At 34.0% G+C, this 20,407-nt stretch overlaps 1 protein-coding gene across 5 annotated transcripts in view; it reads left to right on the top strand.

The window, feature by feature from the left end:
* LOC119829554 (agrin-like) overlaps positions 1-17,278 on the top strand; it is an 85,321-nt gene extending 68,043 nt beyond the window's left edge. For 3 of the 5 annotated variants that reach the window (XM_038352120.1, XM_038352119.1, XM_038352118.1), the window contains exons 10-26: positions 143-382; positions 628-933; positions 1,160-1,312; positions 1,827-2,105; positions 2,378-2,524; positions 5,201-5,334; positions 6,067-6,358; positions 8,800-8,967; positions 9,389-9,752; positions 9,923-10,135; positions 10,317-10,711; positions 10,782-11,028; positions 11,565-11,729; positions 12,481-12,677; positions 13,087-13,273; positions 14,595-14,959; positions 15,249-17,278. In XM_038352120.1, the coding sequence (XP_038208048.1) occupies positions 143-382; positions 628-933; positions 1,160-1,312; positions 1,827-2,105; positions 2,378-2,524; positions 5,201-5,334; positions 6,067-6,358; positions 8,800-8,967; positions 9,389-9,752; positions 9,923-10,135; positions 10,317-10,711; positions 10,782-11,028; positions 11,565-11,729; positions 12,481-12,677; positions 13,087-13,273; positions 14,595-14,959; positions 15,249-15,394 (3,998 nt within the window). In that variant the 3' untranslated portion in view covers positions 15,395-17,278. Of the gene's footprint in view, positions 1-142; positions 383-627; positions 934-1,159; positions 1,313-1,826; positions 2,106-2,377; positions 2,525-5,200; positions 5,335-6,066; positions 6,359-8,799; positions 8,968-9,388; positions 9,753-9,922; positions 10,136-10,316; positions 10,712-10,781; positions 11,029-11,564; positions 11,730-12,480; positions 12,678-13,086; positions 13,274-13,559; positions 13,684-14,594; positions 14,960-15,248 lie in introns of those variants that run through there. The other 2 variants (XR_005287811.1, XM_038352121.1) reach the window with 2 other exon arrangements.
* Positions 17,279-20,407: the final 3,129 nt, after the last annotated feature.

Genomic DNA, 20,407 nt, shown 5'->3' with positions numbered 1-20,407 from the left:
ATCCCTCATTCCGGAAAACAGAAAATCTAAACATGTCTGGGGTAAGAATGGAAACAATATAACGAGGAAAACGCTGTTATATCCCGCTTTTTATAGTAATTGTGTAGTGTTGCTTATGGAACGTTTTTTTCTCTTTTAATAGCGCTTTGTGAGGCGGTTCAGTGCTCTTTTGGGGCGCATTGCATAGCAGGGGAGTGTGTTTGTCCAACTGATTGCACGGGGGCCCCGCACGAACCCGTTTGCGGGAGCACCATGCAGACTTATTCCAATGAATGTGAGCTGCAAAAAGCTGCCTGTGGAGTACCACCGCCTACAAAACTCCATGTCATCTTTTATGGAGATTGCAAAGATCGACTCGCCGTTGTGCCACCAATAGCTATGAGTAAGTAGACTTTTAAATACTGAACTAACTAATCGTAATAATATCTAAATTACTAACAACGTAACTTATTCCTTCCTTGCATAGTAAAAACTTTACGTAAACACAATATTTACTATCGGATCGCCATCAACCTCGGTTGTTAGCAGTAATTCCAATAAAGCGATCCGCCCGCCGTCCTAGATCAATTAACTAACTTTCCGCTTTATCGCTTGACTAACACGCAAATATTTGCATTATATGGCTAGCAACTACCGCGATGACTACGACTGAAGCTGAACAGGATTCTACGGATTCTCTGGGAGCGACGGAGATAGGTGGCACGACTAGTTCGTCAGCTTGCCGAGATATCCGTTGTGATTTCGATGCCAGCTGCGAGATTGGTCTCGATGGCTATCCGCGTTGTTCCTGCCTTTTCGAATGTCCGACTGAGGATGAATATTTTCCGGTCTGTGCCTCCGATTTTCGACTTTACCCAAGTTTGTGTGCAATGCGGAAAGAGGGATGCCAGAAACAATTAGAACTAAGATTGCGACCGTTGGATTTATGCAAAGGTTTGGTTTATTTATTGCTAAGTTATATTTATATATATCTAATATAATTAAGACTAATACAACACTAACGCAAAGCTATATTAATATCATAAGACCGGATAGTAGTTTAAGGAAATAATATTAAAATACACTACGTAAACATTGTATTAAAATTACGTTATATATATCACATCAAATAGTATACTTTATCATCTATAAATAGATACATTACAACTTCTAATTATAGGCATGGAAGTTCGACCATGCGGGAACAACAAGGCGATGGTTGACTTGTCTACGGGTCTGGAAATAGACTGCGGGAATGGACCTCACCGCCAAGACTGTCCCGCGGGAAGCTACTGTCACATCACGCTTACTGCTGCAAGGTGCTGTCCGAAAAGTGAGTTCGGTGATCTTTAATTTCAGGGTACAAATAGATAAAAGAAAAAGTTTATTCCCAGCCTTCCAAATTAATATAATGTTATTTAGAGTGTACTGTCATTATTATACTGAAAGTGAGGCGAATTTGTCATAAATTAAAAAAATCTAAAATATCAACATTTGCGCATTCAAAATAACGAAATATAAAGCTTATTCTCATGGGTACAACAGAATATTTCGGAAGTTGTACTGAATACGTGATGATTTCATACAAAAATGCGAAAAAAATTTTGTTTGTGAATAAATAATTACGGCTCCGTTATTCCATTTACATATTCATAAAACACTAAATTTGTCGAGCTTACAACTACTTTGTGTTGAACAACGTTGCAAGATACTGCGACCGTCGAGTAAATTGGATAAAATCACGCACGCCGTAACAGCTTTGAGTCACTTATTCTAGTGTTATAAAATGCACTTTAGTAAATGTCGTGTGGAGGGCGTCTTTATTCATGGTTTGCATTTGTATGCAGATGATGTGAAGCAAGGGGAAGATAAGAAGAACTTGCATTGTTCGGAGAGTACCTTCGGTTGTTGTTCTGATGGGACGACGGCGGCGTTGGGTTCGAATGAAGAAGGGTGTCCGGTTAGCTCGAGCTGCGGTTGCAATAGGCTGGGGTCGGTGACAGATCGCTGCGATGATAGCGGTCAGTGTGTGTGCCGGCCGGGTGTGGGCGGCCTCAAGTGCGATAGATGTGAGCCGGGATACTGGGGGCTGCCGCGGATAGGCTCTGGGCACACTGGGTGTATTCGTAAGTGTCATTATGTGGGTTGTTTTAGCGTAGAATCTTAAAACTAATCTATTTTACAAGATGTATAAAATGAACAGCTTTGATTTTAAAAAGATGCGAAAGATTTTGTTCTAATATTATATATTCGTAGTTATACGATGGATAGATTATGGATTTAACATCCATGTTCCAAGGGTCCATCCAAGGTTTAACACCTATCACAATTAATTAAGTTTGAATCTTTCAAAGATCCCCTGAGCAACTTTTTGAAATAAGCTCATTCTATGTGTCAGCCTGCGGCTGTTCAGCGTTTGGCTCCGTAAGAGAAGACTGTGAGCAAATGACAGGGCGTTGCGTTTGCCGACCCGGGGTGCAGGGTCAGAAGTGCACCGTGTGCGCCGACCACAGACGACGACTTGGACCTAATGGCTGCTCTGACCGTAAGTTCTTAATTATATAATTCTGCTGATACTCGTGAATTTGCCTGCAAGATCAAAAGAGATTAAAAAACAGCCTATTACACACTCTAGCCTTCTATCTTAACATAAAATCTTAGCACATGCAATAAAATCGCTCGATGTGGAAGAAATACAAAAACACTTTTTTATTGATAATGTTAGCAAGACATAGTTAGTGTAAGTTATACCTTTGCTATTTATAAGTAACCATAAGCCGGCTAACTGTATCTTTCTTGTTCAATTAAAATTGAGTTTAAAATTACTGACTGCTAAAGAGTAAAAAATAAGAGTAATTCTAAATAATTATAATGTTTTTTCGATTTATCGCACCGTAATAATTGAAATATTTAACATTACATTACGCGAAAATTGTTTATCATTAAAAAGAAAAGACAAAAGTGTCCCCTCGTGTTAAAAGCACTTCGTTCGCGTAGATCATATAACGTAGACATGCACGTGAGCATGCCGCTGAAGATAATTAGTGGAGAAATTACTACCAGGTATAGGTATACCTACTGTGTTCTCTGGGTTATCTGTGTTCTCTGGGAATCAAACATTCATTATTCAACTAGAATTATTTAAAAGCGATTTTAAATCTTCTTCAAAAAAGATTGTCCATCGGTTCAGTCAGCTGTTCGCTACTTCAATTCTCGTTTAAATAATAAAAAAAAAACCTTTCAAAGCTCATAAAAACTACTTTCATAATAATAATTGATATTGCGTTTAGTATTAAACGAATTTTACTGGCATAAAAGGAAATTGATTCATGATGTTTTATACAAATTTTATAAACGAAATTGACGAAAAACACCGATACGGAATTTAAAAGCTAACGGTTGGATATATACGTACAGGTTATTTCATAATGATTATTATGTAAATGTCTCTCAATAACAAAAAAAATACGTTTTACTCATGTTTTATTGTGACAGCTTCAAAGTTAGGTTTGATGTGACATTGATTGATGGAACATTTTCCACTTGGTGTATTTTTTCGTATGCTGCTTAAAACCCAATTAGATAATATGTCGAATGCAATAAAATAACTGAATAATTGCTTATTTTATTCACTCGTTCAAGTGAATATGGGTATAACCTAAAAATATACATTAAGTAATTGGTGAATACATTAAAACAATTAATTTTCCTACAAGGAAATTCTTAATTATTGTATTATACTGTATAATAATATTGCTTTTATTCTACAACTAGCTGCGCCCCGCAATTTACCCCGCGTAAGTCTGTATTCCATAAGAATTACGGGATAAAATTTGCCTATGTGTTATCCCAGTTGTCCAACTATCTACGTACCAAATCTCATTGCAATCGATTCAGTAGTTTTTGCGAGAAAGAGTAACAAACATCCATACATACGTACATCAATCCATACTTACGAATTTTCGCATTTATATATTAGAATATAGGATACTACGGAAGCTTTTGTATTATTTGTATTATTTAGCGGCTATAAATAATCTGTGCTAACAGCATTCTTAACTTAAGAAAGTATAACATGAAGCCCGAGCAACTTCATGCAAACAATCCTTAATAGTTTACTTTGCCGTAAAGGAAATGTTTTCTTAAGAGTTGCGTATCTTGGCAGAAATTCCAAAGTATCAGACGTTTAATCGCTGGCTCGTTGTGGACTAACGTGTAAATAACACGATACAATTTCACGGTCTTAATTAAAAGACATGCCTCTTGTAGCTCGAAAGAACCTACTATATCTACTATAGAACCTACACGCCTCTTATTTAAACGATGTATTTAACGTTCCGCTATGTTGGAAACACGTTAGTTGTAAGGCATAGTACAAGCTATGTTCGGTGAACGATTGGTTGTCTTTGTAGGATTTTTAAACCTTCCTGATATTTAGCATCTTCTCCTTTTCCTTTAGGTGAAAATCGTCATATGTTAGAAGGGATATTGTTAACCCTTCTTATTTTGTAAATGCGAAGGCAAATCTGTATGTCCGTCTATTCTCAACGTCCACATCAGTAAACCGATTTAGATAACATCTGGTACAAAGATAGTTAGAAACCCAAGGAAGGAGATAGGATATTTTTTATCAAACGGGAACGGGAACTATGCGAGGACCACCGAAATTCTCTTTTCCTTCTTGCAGGCGAAGCCGCGAGTGGACTAGGACATGTATCTCCTATTAATGTTTAAAGATTGCATACTAATTCTACATAAGAAAATATATTTAGAAGATATAGACATTTTTACGGTTACATTATAAATGTGTTATATATTATATACAAAATATAATGCCATACATTTACATATCAATACATTAAATCCAATATTAATCACATAGTAATATATGTATTTATCAATAATTGTGTAATTTACTAGTGGTATTTTATGACCACAGCCAAGGAAAAGTTTATCTGAATTATATTTACTTTCTCCGGTTAATTGTTTCCCTGCTTTTATTAATTGAACCAATTTTCAATAGCTCCATTAAAACAGAAAAGAGTGGTTCATTTATTTCCCATTACATTTGTATGAATTATTGTTTTATGAAAAGGTGAGAGAATAATCGAATTTATTTTTTGAGAATTTTACAAAAGCAATAAATGTCCTACGAATTAAATATCCTTCACAAGAACCATGGCCAGCTCGCTCATGCATATATTTTTAAATTGTTTTATAGCTGAAATCCTTAGCGTAGCAGTATCTTGTAGCGAGTTGTCTTGTTACTTCGGAGCTGTGTGCACCGAGAGGACGGGAGGGGCGCTCTGCGAGTGTGCCGCCGCGCCCTGCCCTGATAGCGATCTGAATATGTTGGTAAGCTGCTTAAAATCGGACTGCTTTGTTTTAAGGAGATAAGGTGTATTATCTATTAGTGGGTTGAGGTGTTTATAGTATTTTCCAATATGAATGTATTGTATTGTTTGTTCTTTGTGATGAAATATAACTGGAACCATCAGCTTTTCCAAAAGAGCTTGAATTATTCATGCGTAATAATTCTTAAAGATTTGGTGTATAATTAATTGTAATATCTTATGAACGATATTATTACAAATTTACGAAATGGAAAATATTTAAGTACCAAATAGATTTAATAAAAATATTCATTACTCAATCTCCATGGCTATTAACTGAATGCTATTAAGACTGAAATTCTTTAAGAGTTAAATATCTTTACCGTTGAGTAGAACGTTAATGGCGCAATTAAAGCGAAAAGGTTTTTAAGAAACAATACAGGAAAATGAGGTAGAAACTTTTATTAACAGTTTTATATGAAACATTTTATGTAGAACATCAATTTATTCTTTGTATTCGCCAAACGAAACACGAAATGGCTATCTGTCAATACGTTTAGGATTGGCTATTGCAGCGACTGTTATATCGACGGACGATAAACTATGCACATATTGTATTGGAAATGTGATTTAAGCGATAGACGCTATTTTTGTACGTTTTTATACTTCAATTTAGAACCGTAGTATTAATTTACAAACGGTCCTATTTTCAATTGCTTTAATATTGAAACAATAATCATTTATACAACAATAGGTATGTGGAAGTGATGGCAAAACGTACGAATCGGAGTGTCATCTCAAGCTGCAAGCATGTAGAACGCAAGAGGATATAGTTGTCCAGGCGTTCGGTCCCTGTAAATTATCCGAAATACCGGGTACTGCGGGGCCTCCGAGACCATCTTCTCCCATACAATTCACACAGCAAGACGATGGCGCCGCATCGAAATCTACGAGGCATCTCTTAAACCCCTATAATAAATACGATTGGACAAGAAAAGAAACTCCGAGTGATTTCGACAGTATCCTTTCCGGCCAGAGGACTAAAGGTGAGTTTATATTTGGAGCATTTTTAAATTAATTTCGCGCCATAGTGCAATGCTATAAGCATTTTCAATTCAATAAACTTTATAAGCCATAATTCTAAGCGTAAACGCTGACATTTAGATGTTATAAAATTTTGTCGTATTGGAAACAAGATTTAGGTCGCAGGTGGGACCAGTTCAATTTTTAGGTCATATGAATTTAGGTCTTATTTGAAATATTTTGTTTCTTATACAATACATACTTTGGTACGAGCATTTCATTTGTTATGGACACACATGTTGTGCGGTCGTATTTACGTAAGGCATGTTTTAGATGCCTGTTTCTATTTTATCTTTTATTTATTCTTTTGCTTAAAGAAAAATATTACACATAGTTTTTGTCCTATCCTTAACGATGCTATTTGATTATAGACATGATAATCGCTATTTAAGTATTAGAAGCGTAAGGATAAAGGATTAAAGAATATATTGAAGTAATTTTTACATAAATATTCAGTTCTGTTCATTTATAAAGTTGTAAATAAAAAACAATAAATTGCATAAAAAATCATTTTTTGGTTTTTCACACCTATATTATTTTATCTATACTAAATGTAGTTTGCAAATTCCTAAGAAGTGATGATACTATACTGAGAGATTACGCCGCTCTATGAAGTAGTGTCAAATTAAGTTGAAGAATTTGTCTAATATTAGATTTGTTTTTGTGGAAACAACTTCTAAAATTTTAACAAAATATAAGAATCTTACAAAATTCCATATCCATATATCTATCTAACATTTATGTCACATATAAATTTCACTAAAACGAAGTTCTAATATAATATATTGGTTGCTATACATTTCCTACTTTTATTCTCTTTTAATAAACTCGAGAAATTAATCTTGGATCATGCAGCTCTTTAACCGTTTGGAAGTGACCTACTATCATCAGAAAGTTTTTGTTAATTTAGTTACATCTCAATTCATCCTAATAACATAATTTTGTTGAGATTACAGTTGGCCAAGTCGTGAGTTGTTTGCCCTTGTCATTCCATGACAACGTCCCTCGTAACTTTGTTAACGATTTATCTTACTTATTCGTTATTATTAATATTGTTAGTTGCCACGCGTCTGTTTCATTATATCTGATAAATGAAAGTTTAGTACTCTTGTCTTGCCTTATCATTATTATTAATAGGAATGACATTTAAACGATTTATTGTTTTGGTACCTTTCATCTGACATAAATAAATGTTCAGCTCGAAATTTCGTCAAATAATGTTACAGGTTTGAAAATTTTCTTTAAAAAAGGAGGAGGTTTCGAATGTATTTGTAAGAGCTGTTGCATCCCATGTGATTCCATTTAAATTTTATGTATTTTCTGGATTTAAACGCAGTTTTGATTTTTGTTTAAAATGGTTATTGCCAATGTCAAGTTTTTTCAATTTAATAAAAATAGACCCGCAGGGCATCTTGTGGCGAGGCGACGGGGAGTAGCGCCCCCGCGGTCCTTAGTTCTCCCTGAGGAGGTACCTGTCCTCACCTCAGGACTGTCTCGGTATCAGTTCGGAGTGAACAATGACGAGGTTCAGAATCCCCCACCTCTGGCTTGCCGTAATTGGCCGTCCAGAGTGAAGATGCAATAGCTAAATGCTCGGGGGTGGAAGTGTCTAATGGCGTAATAACGGGGAAATCCAATCCGGGCCTACCCGCGACTGTGAAACCCGTGCCGCACCTTTCTACACCCCTACCCGGTCAGTTGGTGTTGCCCCCTTGTTGCCATTTCATGTAAATTTTTTGAGAGCCCATCGACCGAACAAGCAAGTCACCGTTTGCCACTATTTTAAAATTTTTCGAAGTTGATGAGGCAGACGCCCATAGTTTCCCATACACCCAACATACTAATCAATCGAACACACCCATTCCATGGTCCAGTTTGGTTCCGTTCCATTTTTTTGTAATAGTCCTGCTGTATCTCTATAGTGCAGTCATGGGCAGGCTGCGGCTGGTGTCCCACAACAAATGAAATTCTCTAAAGGGCCTCTGCGTGTTGGATCTGTGTCCCCACGTCTAAGCCTTCCAAAAGACCGGGTGCTTTCCTTTTGGAGGTACCCGAGTATTAGGGAGAGATACACATAATAATAATAATAAATGTTTTTCATAAATATCTAATTTTAAGTTTACTTTGACGTAGCTAAATAACATTATTTTTCAATGATAAATTCGAACTAACAAGTTAGTACAGACAGAATAAATATAAAATTAAACGAATTTGTACTCATTATTTTGTATTTAAAGAAACGTAAGAACGTTCGTTAATAGAACATTGAAAAAGTATCACAAAGAGTAATTTGACTGTATTTTCCTTACAAATCAATAACTACGGTCCAATGCTAGTGAGTAATCAGAAATAAGTATTTAAGAGGATTTCACATTATTATTTTATTTCGCCTCAATTAATATAGGTTCGCAAACAGCAACAACTGCCACAGTAGGGGCGGTGGGTGCATTACTCGGTGATCTTTGTACACAAGACTCGGATTGTACCGCATTGCCGGGCGCACATTGCGCGCGGGGTGGGTGTGTGTGCCGCCCTGGTTACATACCCACTACGCATCGTAAGGCTTGTATTGGTAAGTATACGTATAGCTATAGGTAGTGTAGAGCCTTCGAATTTAAATGGCAATGTAAGCCTTGTTTGTACTCATTCTGCGTACATTTAACAGTTCAATGGAAATTGTATTTCATTCGTTTTGATACTAAAATATTAATGTCATCGATTACTGTGTTAATTTTTAAACCAATGTATGAAATTATACAGAATAGAAAAATATATGAATATTCTTGTGTTATTTACGCGTTAAAATAACTGCTTGTGTTTTTCACCTGAACCAATTAAAATTCATATTTTTAAACGTAATGTGACGTTAACGGGCGTAATTTATAATATTTAATAAGGTAAAGTACTGGAACATTTTAATAAATGTTAACTTGACCGGATTATGAAATACGGTTGAACTAATTACACGGAGTTCATGTAAAGTATTATTCCAGAACAATTGACCCAAGAAACAACAGAGGAGTATAGCGCGTGCTTATCTGAGCCTTGTTACAATCAAGGCACATGTATTGACCTGCCTGGTTCAACGTACGCCTGTGTGTGCGCTGACCATCACACTGGTATCAATTGCGAAACAATAGTCAAAGATGAATCCCATATCCCTTACATCGAGACCCCGTCTTTCGACGGATCATCATATATACGCCTAAAACCATTGAAAGCTTACCATAAGTTGAACATTGACATCGAGTTTAAGGCGTTTTCTGAGAACGGAGTTATATTGTACAATCAGCAGAAACCCGACGGTACGGGGGATTTTGTTTCGCTCGCTCTAGTGAACGGATACTTAGAGTTCAGGTACTTTATTGATTTATTGAATAACCCACTTCACTTTTGTTGTATTCATACATATAATATTTTCTTGATAAACTTCACGGAAACTTAGTAAGAACAGATCCAAAACTTTTGTGTAGGCATAAGTTACTTATATTAAGTTTGCAACTGTACGCCTAATATTTTTATATTAGATATAACCTCGGAAATGGAGCGATCGTACTTACATCACTTGAAAAGATATCTCTGAATGAATATCATAAAGTGTCGGCAAAGAGGTATCACAGAGATGGCATTTTATCTGTTGACAACTCTGAAGATGTAGTTGGACAATCAAGAGGAAATTTGAAAGCTTTAGATCTGGCTGATGACGCGTTTATTGGCAGTGTACCTACAAATTATTCACGGTAAGTTAATGTTAATATAATATTGTATTATAAACTATTATAATAATATTGTATTATAAACTAAATGAATATATATTTAAATGCAATATATTAAATTTTAATGCTATAAACTAAAAAATAAAAAAAACAAACCTTAAAAAAAGATGTAGGTAGGTCTATTTTAACAATTTATCTTTTCCAGGGTATTTGATAACATCGGAACACGAAGCGGTTTTATCGGATGTGTTAAATACTTGAGAATAATACGTCATCAAGTTACAAAGAAATTGGGTCGTCCGGACTCATTAATAGTTTCTATAGAAAACGTCCGAGAGTGTCAATCTAATCCATGTATGAGTATGCCTTGCAAAAACGGCGCCACGTGCCGGCCTGTCGAGGAATCGGCGACGGACTACGCGTGTAGTTGCTCTATCGGATTTCAAGGATCCAATTGCGACGATAGATTAGATCCGTGCGAGTCGAATCCTTGCGGGTATGATGAGGGGCTATTGTGTGACATTGGCCCAGATGGAGGACACGTCTGCCGATGTTTATTCGGAGGCGAAATTGGATCGAACGGCAATACCTGCAACAATGGTATTTCCTTGTTCGGTTTTTATGTACCAAGTCATTTATCTCGACTTGAACTAATTGTCAGTGTTTTCAGATGTAAATGTTGTCCAAGAAACTTGGTCTCCTCAATTCAATGGCACGAGCTACATCGAGTTAATGCCGCTAGAAGGACTGGGAAAAGCGTTCCGCATTGAAATTTGGTTTTTAACGAACCGATTTTCGGGAATGTTACTCTACACCGGCCAATCCAATAAAGCGAAGGGGGATTTTATAGCTATTAACTTAGTTAATGGATACCTCCAGTTTAGGTACAATTTAGGGAGTGGGATCGCTAATATCACGTAAGTAAAGCTTTGAATTTCGGTACCGAATTAAATTAAGGGGATTTTCTTGGCTTAATACGACTTGTTCAACTGTTAACCTACTTTGTCGTAATTCTCATCCATACGAATATAAAATGTTTATAGAACTCCAACAAAATAAACTGTTCGCTTGTGGCATTATAAGAATGAAGTTACTAGCTAATAAAACGAAGTACTTATACATTCGCGCCGCGTACTTACCTTTTTCTTTTTATCTCGCCCCTATTTTAGAATTGCCAAATTAATGTTATAAACTGTTCATAATCTAATAAAATACTCTTAATATCAAGTTAAATGATAACCTAGCGAGCTTGTAGTTTTACTAAAAGATTATAAGGAAAAAAATTGACAATATTTCATCCGCGTGAATACATACCGGCAAAATTTCAAAGGAATTCCAATTCGATGCCTCTTGGATATTGTCCTTTGTAATCTATGCAACAACCTCGATATTCGCTGTACCAAAGAATCGAGCAAGTGTTAGTTAACCCAATAGCACAAATCCTTGACACCAGGTCGCCCACTCCGATAACCAAAGGTCGTTGGCACCGCGTGCGTGTGTCGCGCGCGGGCCGACACGGCAGCCTGCAGCTAGACCACCACCCCGTGCAGAGGGGACATTCCGCGCCACCCCTCACACATTTGGAGCTGACGCTGCCACTCTTTATTGGATCTTTGCCGTAAGTATAGCGATCTAATTACGCTAATACCTTGTAATATCCTTGATAGTAGGGAAGATATATGAATAATGTAATGGTTTGTTGTGTATAAAAACATATAATGTGGAATAAAAACCGGCAACCTAGGCAGGTTGCCGGTTTTTATTCTTTAAATAAACGCTAGGTATTTCAATTCATGTATGTAGAATTAAAGTCAATCATAGAATTTTTGGTAGCGCGTTCTCTTAGGAAATTCATAAGTGTTGTCTGTAAAGGCATGCTCAAGTAATCGTGTTGTAAATGTTTAAGAGAGCAAATAATAAAATATAATATGCATATCGAAATCGAAAGTCAATATATATAATGTATTTTATATTGTCCATATTGGAATGTTATGCTGTTGATGGTAAAATAAAATTTATTGAAGGATTATTTTCTGCAGGTATTTGAATATGCACACGTTGAAAAAATTACCACAGAAATTTAAATTAAATATTTGGATACGCTATATCTTGAAATAGTTCCGTAATTAGAATTGTTTATTTTATTTTTAACAACTTCCATGAAAAGACGAAGATTCAGAAGTCGCGGCGAAGATTTTAAGCACACCCTTAATTTAATTTCAATATAAATTTTTAACGTTTTATATTGTAAGCAAAGTAAAGTATTTATATAAATGGTTAAAGGTTTTCTTTCAGCGTCAACATAAGGTCTTACGAAAAAATTCCATCTATTGAAAGGTAAAAGTGTTGACATGAAATCCTTTTTCCAGATCCTACATACGTCCTCACAAAATATCGGGGGTGACCAGCAGTTTCATAGGGGCAATTCAACAGGTTTTCGTGAATGGAAATCCGTTGTCATTATATAGCTTGGACATAGCCAAGTGCAGTGTAGTCCCTGAGGAGGAGAGACTCCCTTGCGCTACGAGTGGAGTTACCAAGTATACAGGGCCGCCTTGTGGGGATGGTTAGTATCAAAAACGATAAACTATGTTAAATTTGTTAAAGAGATTTCCGTCCAGGTTTACATTCATAATAAGCAAACGACCCCGTAGATTTTATAAATAGGACCGGCGTTGGTTAAATGTTATTTAAATTTAGAGTTAAACTTTATTGAAAAGTAGTAGCAAGTCTGGTTATGGAGAGATTTATTTTATAGATTTGAAAGTATAGTTTGAAGTTCTATTTAATAGATCATTCTGGTAAATTGTATTTGATTTAAATGAATTTATTTTGTTCGTTTTTCAACTTATATATAGGATAGCATAAATATTTGGTTCGAAGAATACTACATTCATAAATTTGTGTAAGAAGTCGTTGTTCTCATAAACTAGAACTATTAAAACATTGTAATGATAAAAACGAAATACTACTAGGTCTCACGCCATGCAAGAATAATGGCACATGCATACCTTTATTAAACGAATATAAATGTATGTGCCGCGATGGCTACGAGGGGAGAAACTGCGAGGTGCAATTACAAGTAGAGATGTTGAACGATGAAGCGCCTATTAGGTTCGACGGAAATAATTACTACTCGTACAGAAGCCGTGGAGGACGCAGGTAATAATGAATAACGCTCATTTTATAACGCGCCTTTGTAAATGATCACACTTTATGAGCGATAATTATAATATAACATCTGAGGGGAATTCTAAAGTGCTGTAATCCTCTCTAACAATGAATTCTGATCGTCCATATTATGCAAATTTACTTGGGAAATTATGTTATAACCACATATTTATTTATGTCAAAGATATTTCACAGATGTAAAAGTTGCTTAAACATTTGTTATTATATTGATTCGAATGAAATACTAACGATCACTAACTTAATATTTATTTTCTAGCTTACCCACTAACGTGCTGTTTGGTGAAGGAAATTACGATGTAAGATAGCATACGAAGGACGAATTTGTCAATAATCTAGATATAACTATAAATACTAAATAATTCTCCACAATAATAGATTAGGTAAATAATTCCATAGATGTATGACACCCTTGTCCCTGTTATTGGCTATTGTTTCATTGTATTAGTATTTGCAAGTTATGTTTACAAATCTATCCATGCCTATTCGAAGTTTGCTCGCGTAGTTCGCTTCATTAGCCTTTGTAAATTGAGTTGATTTATCAGATCACACTGAAGTGCTAGTACGTGACTTGGTTAAGCTTCGGAATATGCGAAATGCCTCGTCATATTTGAAGTTGGGTGTGATTTGTAAAATTATATTCAAGTCGAAGTAAAGATCGATTGTTGCTGTCGAATTTTCAATCGACTAGAAACAATAATTTAGGTCACTGTTCGGAGTGACGATTGCATGAATTGCTTCATATACCTTTATAATAGTCAGTATAGGTTTTTTATGTTGTTTGGTTTATACATTTATAATTTTTCTTCATAAATACAAAGCAAAAGTATTCAATTACAGTTTATTTACATGACAATGTTGAATATAATTTAAACTATTAATTTATAAAATTTACATTTGTTTCTATAATTAAATCAACATTTATATTAAATGCCATTACTTTAGTTTTAAATGGGCGAATTCTCTACGGGAGTAATATAAAAGTTAAGCAAAAGTTCCGCATATTTGCATAAAAGCATAAATTCAAAACTGCTGTCGCGTAGACGTGTATTTGTATTGCATATCATTAATTATTTTCATACTATTTGCATAAAAGTTATCTCAATTATGCATTAACATTTTCAATAGTTTCCATTTAGAAATGTGATTTTAATACGTCTAACGGTTATTTAAGCGGTGTAAAATACCTCAAATAAGTTTATTATTTCCTACTTTGTAGTGCTTTTAAGCTATAAATAGCTGAACGTAGTTACTTTTCGCTAATGCTAACTATCATAGTATAAATGTGTTTTAGGAATCACGGCCCTCGCGGTATAAGATATGAGATTAAATTTCGTACTCTCAACGACTCTGGTCTTCTCTTGTGGCGTCGTAAAATTGGCATTCGACCGCGAGATTTTATTGGCCTCGGCCTTAGTTATGGAAAGCTTCAACTGATTTATACCGACACTGACGTTAAGGAGGTTAATTCAGCTGTACACGAGGACTGGTTTCAAAGTATAGAGTCTAAAGAGAGGGTTGATGATGGCATGTGGCACACTGCTGTGGTGCGGCGAAGGAAGAGACTTGCAATGCTTCAGGTGGATGATACGCCACCGGTGAGAGGGTACTCGCAATCTTTGCTGGTGCCTTCGAAAGCCAATCCTAAACTGTGGATAGGTGAGTAAAAATATTCATTAGTTATTCATTACCTCCTCATACATTACAATTTTAGATACCACTTACCTTTATTGTTGCCTCTTGAAAATCATACAGAGTACTAAAATACTTTAGTATCTATTCACTATATATTGAACACCTTACTAGGTTGTCCAAATGTATAATTTCTGGCCACACATTATTTGTACACAATTATGAACGTGCTCATTATACGAGCGGTGCTCGCCGCCCTTGCGGATTCAATTAAATCTTTATCTAAAATCTAATGAATTATTTATATGTATGATAGGTGGATCACCCTCATTACCATTGGGACTCCCAGCGACTCTGTATACAGGATTTCGTGGTTGCGTGGCGAGTGTCAAATCAAACGGAAGGCATATTGACATCACATCCCCCATACGACCCATATCCATATTGCAATATTGCACCTAACATTTACTACAAAAACATGTCAACTACCAGTGATATTAAAAGTATTATATCGAATCGAGCTAAAACTGCTAGTACCTGCAAAAGTGAAACCTACCGATACATATCTGCAGTTTAATTTTAATGTGTTTTAAATGTACTTTTAGTGGCCATTAAGTGACCATAAATTATGTTTTTTTCAAAATTTAAAAATGATCCCGTGAATAACAGTTGGAATGAAGTAAATTTTGTTTCCTTTTATATCAGAATTGTTTAACTGAATAAGAAATGTTTGCAACAGAGAATTAACCAATTCTCATCATAATAACCAAAATAATATGTTGCCATAATAATTTTACGTAATAATTTTATTACATTTATATTAAGTTCTTTTGTAAGCGGTGCTAGTAAAATTATACGCATCAGGGAATTCAAATTAAGACCTAATATCATTGTACATCTATTTATATTAGATTATTATCTCCAATGACTAATAAAGCAATTGTTGATTTTTTTAACTAAATTTTAACCACAAGTTCTTATTATCAATTATTGCGTACCTGCATAACGATTATTATCACAATATATCTATGCAAATATACAAATTTAAAGTATAAGAATTGTGGCTTGAATCTAATTAAGTTTTAATTAATAATAATCAACTAAATTATTGTAATAATACTGTAAGTAACAAATTTATTGATGGGCTTTAATCATAACATTCCGAAAATACTTAATGTGATGATTATAATAATTAGTTATTTATTGAGATCGATATTAAATATACATACTCTCAGTAAATAGCTATTAATATGAACTAATCATAAATTAATTCACTGTTATCATTCCAAGATGTATTCAATTTGAATCCTTATATCTATATTGTATTACGTACCTAATAAAAACAGTGCCATAGTTGTACAGTAGCTGATTTCATTAGTATTAGATTAAGTATTATTATAATCAAGATTTCCTTTGTTTAAGCCGCTTTTGTATCACACAGACTTATTCACAAAACTTTGAAGAGTATGACAATAATATTTCATGTTATCATTGTCGATTATGTCTCATTCGGTTGTACTTTAGCTTAATAGTTTATTGTAATGCAAGTAAATAATATTCATCATTGGCTTAAAATTTCTATTGGAACGTTGGGAAGATATCTAATGAATTGATGCCTTCCCACTGATTAATGTGTACATATTAAATACTTGCAATGCAATTTCGGTTTTGATTTCACGTTCACGATTATGTAATATATGTAAATAGTTCAAATAGATTAGATTTTTTTACAAGCCGCTTTACTGTTACTTATTATGTCAATAAATTCTACGAAATGTTCTGTAGCACATTTATATACAAAGTTAAAAGAAATATCATTAGGTGTTAGTGATAGCTATATTGATTTAGTGACTGTAGATAACTAAATGAATTAATATTTCATCGTCACGATACGTTACGAACTTATCATTTTTAGACGCTTATTCAAATTTTAAGCCGAGTTTTTATATCTATATAGCGTTGTACTTACAAAGTATTAAATTATTATATAAACTATGACAATATTGGAAAGATCTAAAGTACATTTACATGCGTGTTAGATGCGTTTCGTGGTTGAACATATCCGTATTAAATTTTAGGTTTAGACTAGATCCTAGTTCATCCGAAACGTGTTTCGGATCGAATACTATTCCATTTGGTGGATGTTTGCTTAGCCATACGTTCAAAGCATATCAAACAGATTTGCTACCGGAGAATCCAATCCGGATACAAATATTCGTCTGCCTGTAAATAAGATGTTTCGCTGGCTCTTAAAGTTATATCTTCCAGACTAATTTGATACACAGCGTGTGTTTTGATGTACCCTACGTAAGTCTGTATACATAATAATGAAAGTAATAAATTAAATGAGACTGCAAATATTCAGTTGTTTTACTTTACTGTTGTCCACGCGATGCCTTGAAACATTAACGAATTAGCTGATGAAAGAATATACTATACATAATAATATTCAAGCTACTTCGTGTTCATTTGATAGAAAATTTTGATTTTAGGTCAGCTCTTTAATTTCTTTTGTTTTAACATTTCCATTAATATCTTAAAAAGTATCAATAAAAGATAGCCTTACTAACATTATAAATGAGTGTTTATTAATTTATTTGTTTGTCTTTCTTTCACGTCACAACGAGAAGATTTTATTAAATAATTTTTGTATCTAGAGATAGTCATGAAGCATAAAATAGGCTACTTTTTATCACAGGGCATCATCTCATCCCCGTGGGAACTTCCTTAGATGCGACGCGGCTGAAGCCACTGACGGAAAGCTTGTAGTTGAGTAATGATAAGGTCGAAAATTTTAATTTCCATTTTTTTATTATATTTAGTACAAACTATATTTTTATGGTAAGTACCCCATAATATAATTTTTATCCAATAAATGTGAAAGCTTGACCTGGATTTTGTATTAAAAGGTTATTTATAGGTATTCTTTCAAAATAAAGCAATGTCTAATTGTTATAATTTTAAGATTGTTTATCATTTATACACACCGAGCTAAACAAATACTTCTCTCCAAAGGAAATAAGCAAATATTTTAATTTAGGAAATATTAAAACTTTATTATAAAGATGACTTTTATTAAATTCAATTCGTAAGATATCGATTTTCTTTTCAGTATTATAATCTGAGTCACGGATCGCCAGTAATGCGCAACAGAAAGTCATTGCAACTAATTAGTATGCATATTGAGTTCCGTTTCTCGCCCCCTTTCAGCCTTTATCAGCCAACGGGCGGGCTTAAAACTTTAATATAAAATAGGCATTTAGCGTACTTTTTACAATTAAATGGAATCCACTGTTAGAAAACTTCCAGTACTAAATTTAAGTATTGGTAAGTATACGAATACTATAATTAAATTGTAATAAAAATCAATTTACTAAAGGAAGTAGATAGGGTTCATGGCGGTATATGGCAGGTATATGGCGAATTTTTCTTAGTGCATCTAAAGTTTGGCATATGTTGAGTACGTACGCTGATGACCCTAGTGATCGACGCAACAAAAGTATAGGATGTCATTTTAACGGATATTAGTCAATCCGATGAGTGAGCGTGGTACTTAGCTTCTAATTTCGAAAATCTTTGTATAAATTTTGTTTATTTTTCGAAAAAGAAAGTGAAAAGCTTTCTTTGAGTAAAATTTTCCATCTAGAGTACTTCCTTTCAGGTGGCATAACAAAATTTCATTCTCAATATGCCGCCCTTCTGCGGGCTAGATGTGAAAATTAGAAAAAAAAACTTAATTGTTATATAACTTTCAAAGTCCGCAAGTTTAAAAAAAAAAGAACATTACACATAGAATCTAATAAACTACGATTAATTATTTTGGGCACTAAGCATAATTTCTAACGTAAGTATGATTTTTAAATTTGCATCACTTTGAGAGTAAAAACAGCTACATAATTAAACTATAAGTATATTAGAAAATATCTCTCAATAACTTTCATCGTCCTTTTAAAAATATACTTGTCATTTTATTCCTTATCTACAGCTCCAATTTAAAAATATTGAGCTTCCAGTAATTAAATTATGTTATCTCTCGGCCAGACAAAAAGTGAGAAAACGCAAATGCTTATACTAAACACCAATGAGGCAGTACATAATCTCGTAAAATGTTAAAGGACGTGTCTTATCAACATCTTGATTGGAAAGTTTATGGATAATAAATTAGTAGACTGTTTGGCCAGCCGTGCCCCTGACTACGGATGAGCTCTGCGATATCAATTTACTTAATACACGAAAGCCTGAACTACTTCCGTGCTTCGTAAATGAATTAGTACTAAATTTAACTAATAATAAATTGCATTTGTGTTTAACAAGAACAATTTCCAGGAAATAGAAGCAACGAAAGCAAATTTTAATAAAAATCGTCAATCATGTGAACTATATAATCATTTTGACTATACATTTTTGAAGATAAAGAAGTAAAATTAACAGAAACAGTGTAACAGAAATAGCTGTTTGTTCAGCTTAACAACTCAAAGCTGAAAGCTGAAAACAATGACCGACTCAAGTTTGGTTACTATTTTTAACCTAAATTGCGTTCATTTTTTGTATAAATATTTATAATATTTTAAAAATACCTTTCTTTGCCTCTGTGCTTTTGTAAATATTTTTACACGCTATCTTATATCTAAGATCACAATATTTTTGATGAATAAAATAACTCGTTTATAAAATTTTATTAATGTATATATCATCCCTTGCACGGAAAGCCTCTAATCTCAACTAGGCTGAATTATGGTGAAGAAAAGATCCTTTCATTCTTTGCATATACCATAAATCACGCGAACCCTTAGAGGCATTATGAGGAGGAAAAATAAGTAATAGATATTAACAGCCCGTAGTTGTGAAGTTGTTTGTATCGAACGTGATGGATATTAATAAGTTTTCTACGTACCTACTGTTTTAGTAGATATTCTTTCATATAGCTATAACTTTTATATATAAACGAAAAATTAAAGAATTAAATTATGAATACATGATTTGGTAATAATATAATGTGAGTTATACAGTAATACAGATTTATCAAGTGTAATAATTATTATAAAGTGACCACCATAGTGTATTGCTATTTACCATATACTAAATGTGTTTGCGTTAAAATCTAGAGGGTCTGATCGCCAATAGAGTATAAAAGACAGTCTAAGCTAGGCTAGTCACGAAATGCTGACCTACTTGCCCAAAGAAAATGTAAGAGTGAAACAAATGTAGGATACCACCGCAGCCTCGAGGATGCGATGTAGGAACTCTTCTTAAATCGAAGTGACAGAAATACATTCCAATATACAAATCCAACACAACCAAAGCTTATACTTATATTTTTATAACAAAAATACCGCAAAAAATAAATCTAATCATTTTTATTGATATAAGGTCGCTATAGTAAAAAACAGAATAAATATTTCAAAGCAGTAATATTTGCGTATAGCAATATATTCAAGTGACAACTCGTCTGAATCCCAAGTACTATTTACTTAT

Source organism: Zerene cesonia, chromosome 10 (assembly GCF_012273895.1).
Source record: "Zerene cesonia ecotype Mississippi chromosome 10, Zerene_cesonia_1.1, whole genome shotgun sequence".
Lineage (NCBI taxonomy): Eukaryota > Metazoa > Arthropoda > Insecta > Lepidoptera > Pieridae > Zerene > Zerene cesonia.
This window is presented reverse-complemented; position numbering and strand designations above follow the sequence as displayed.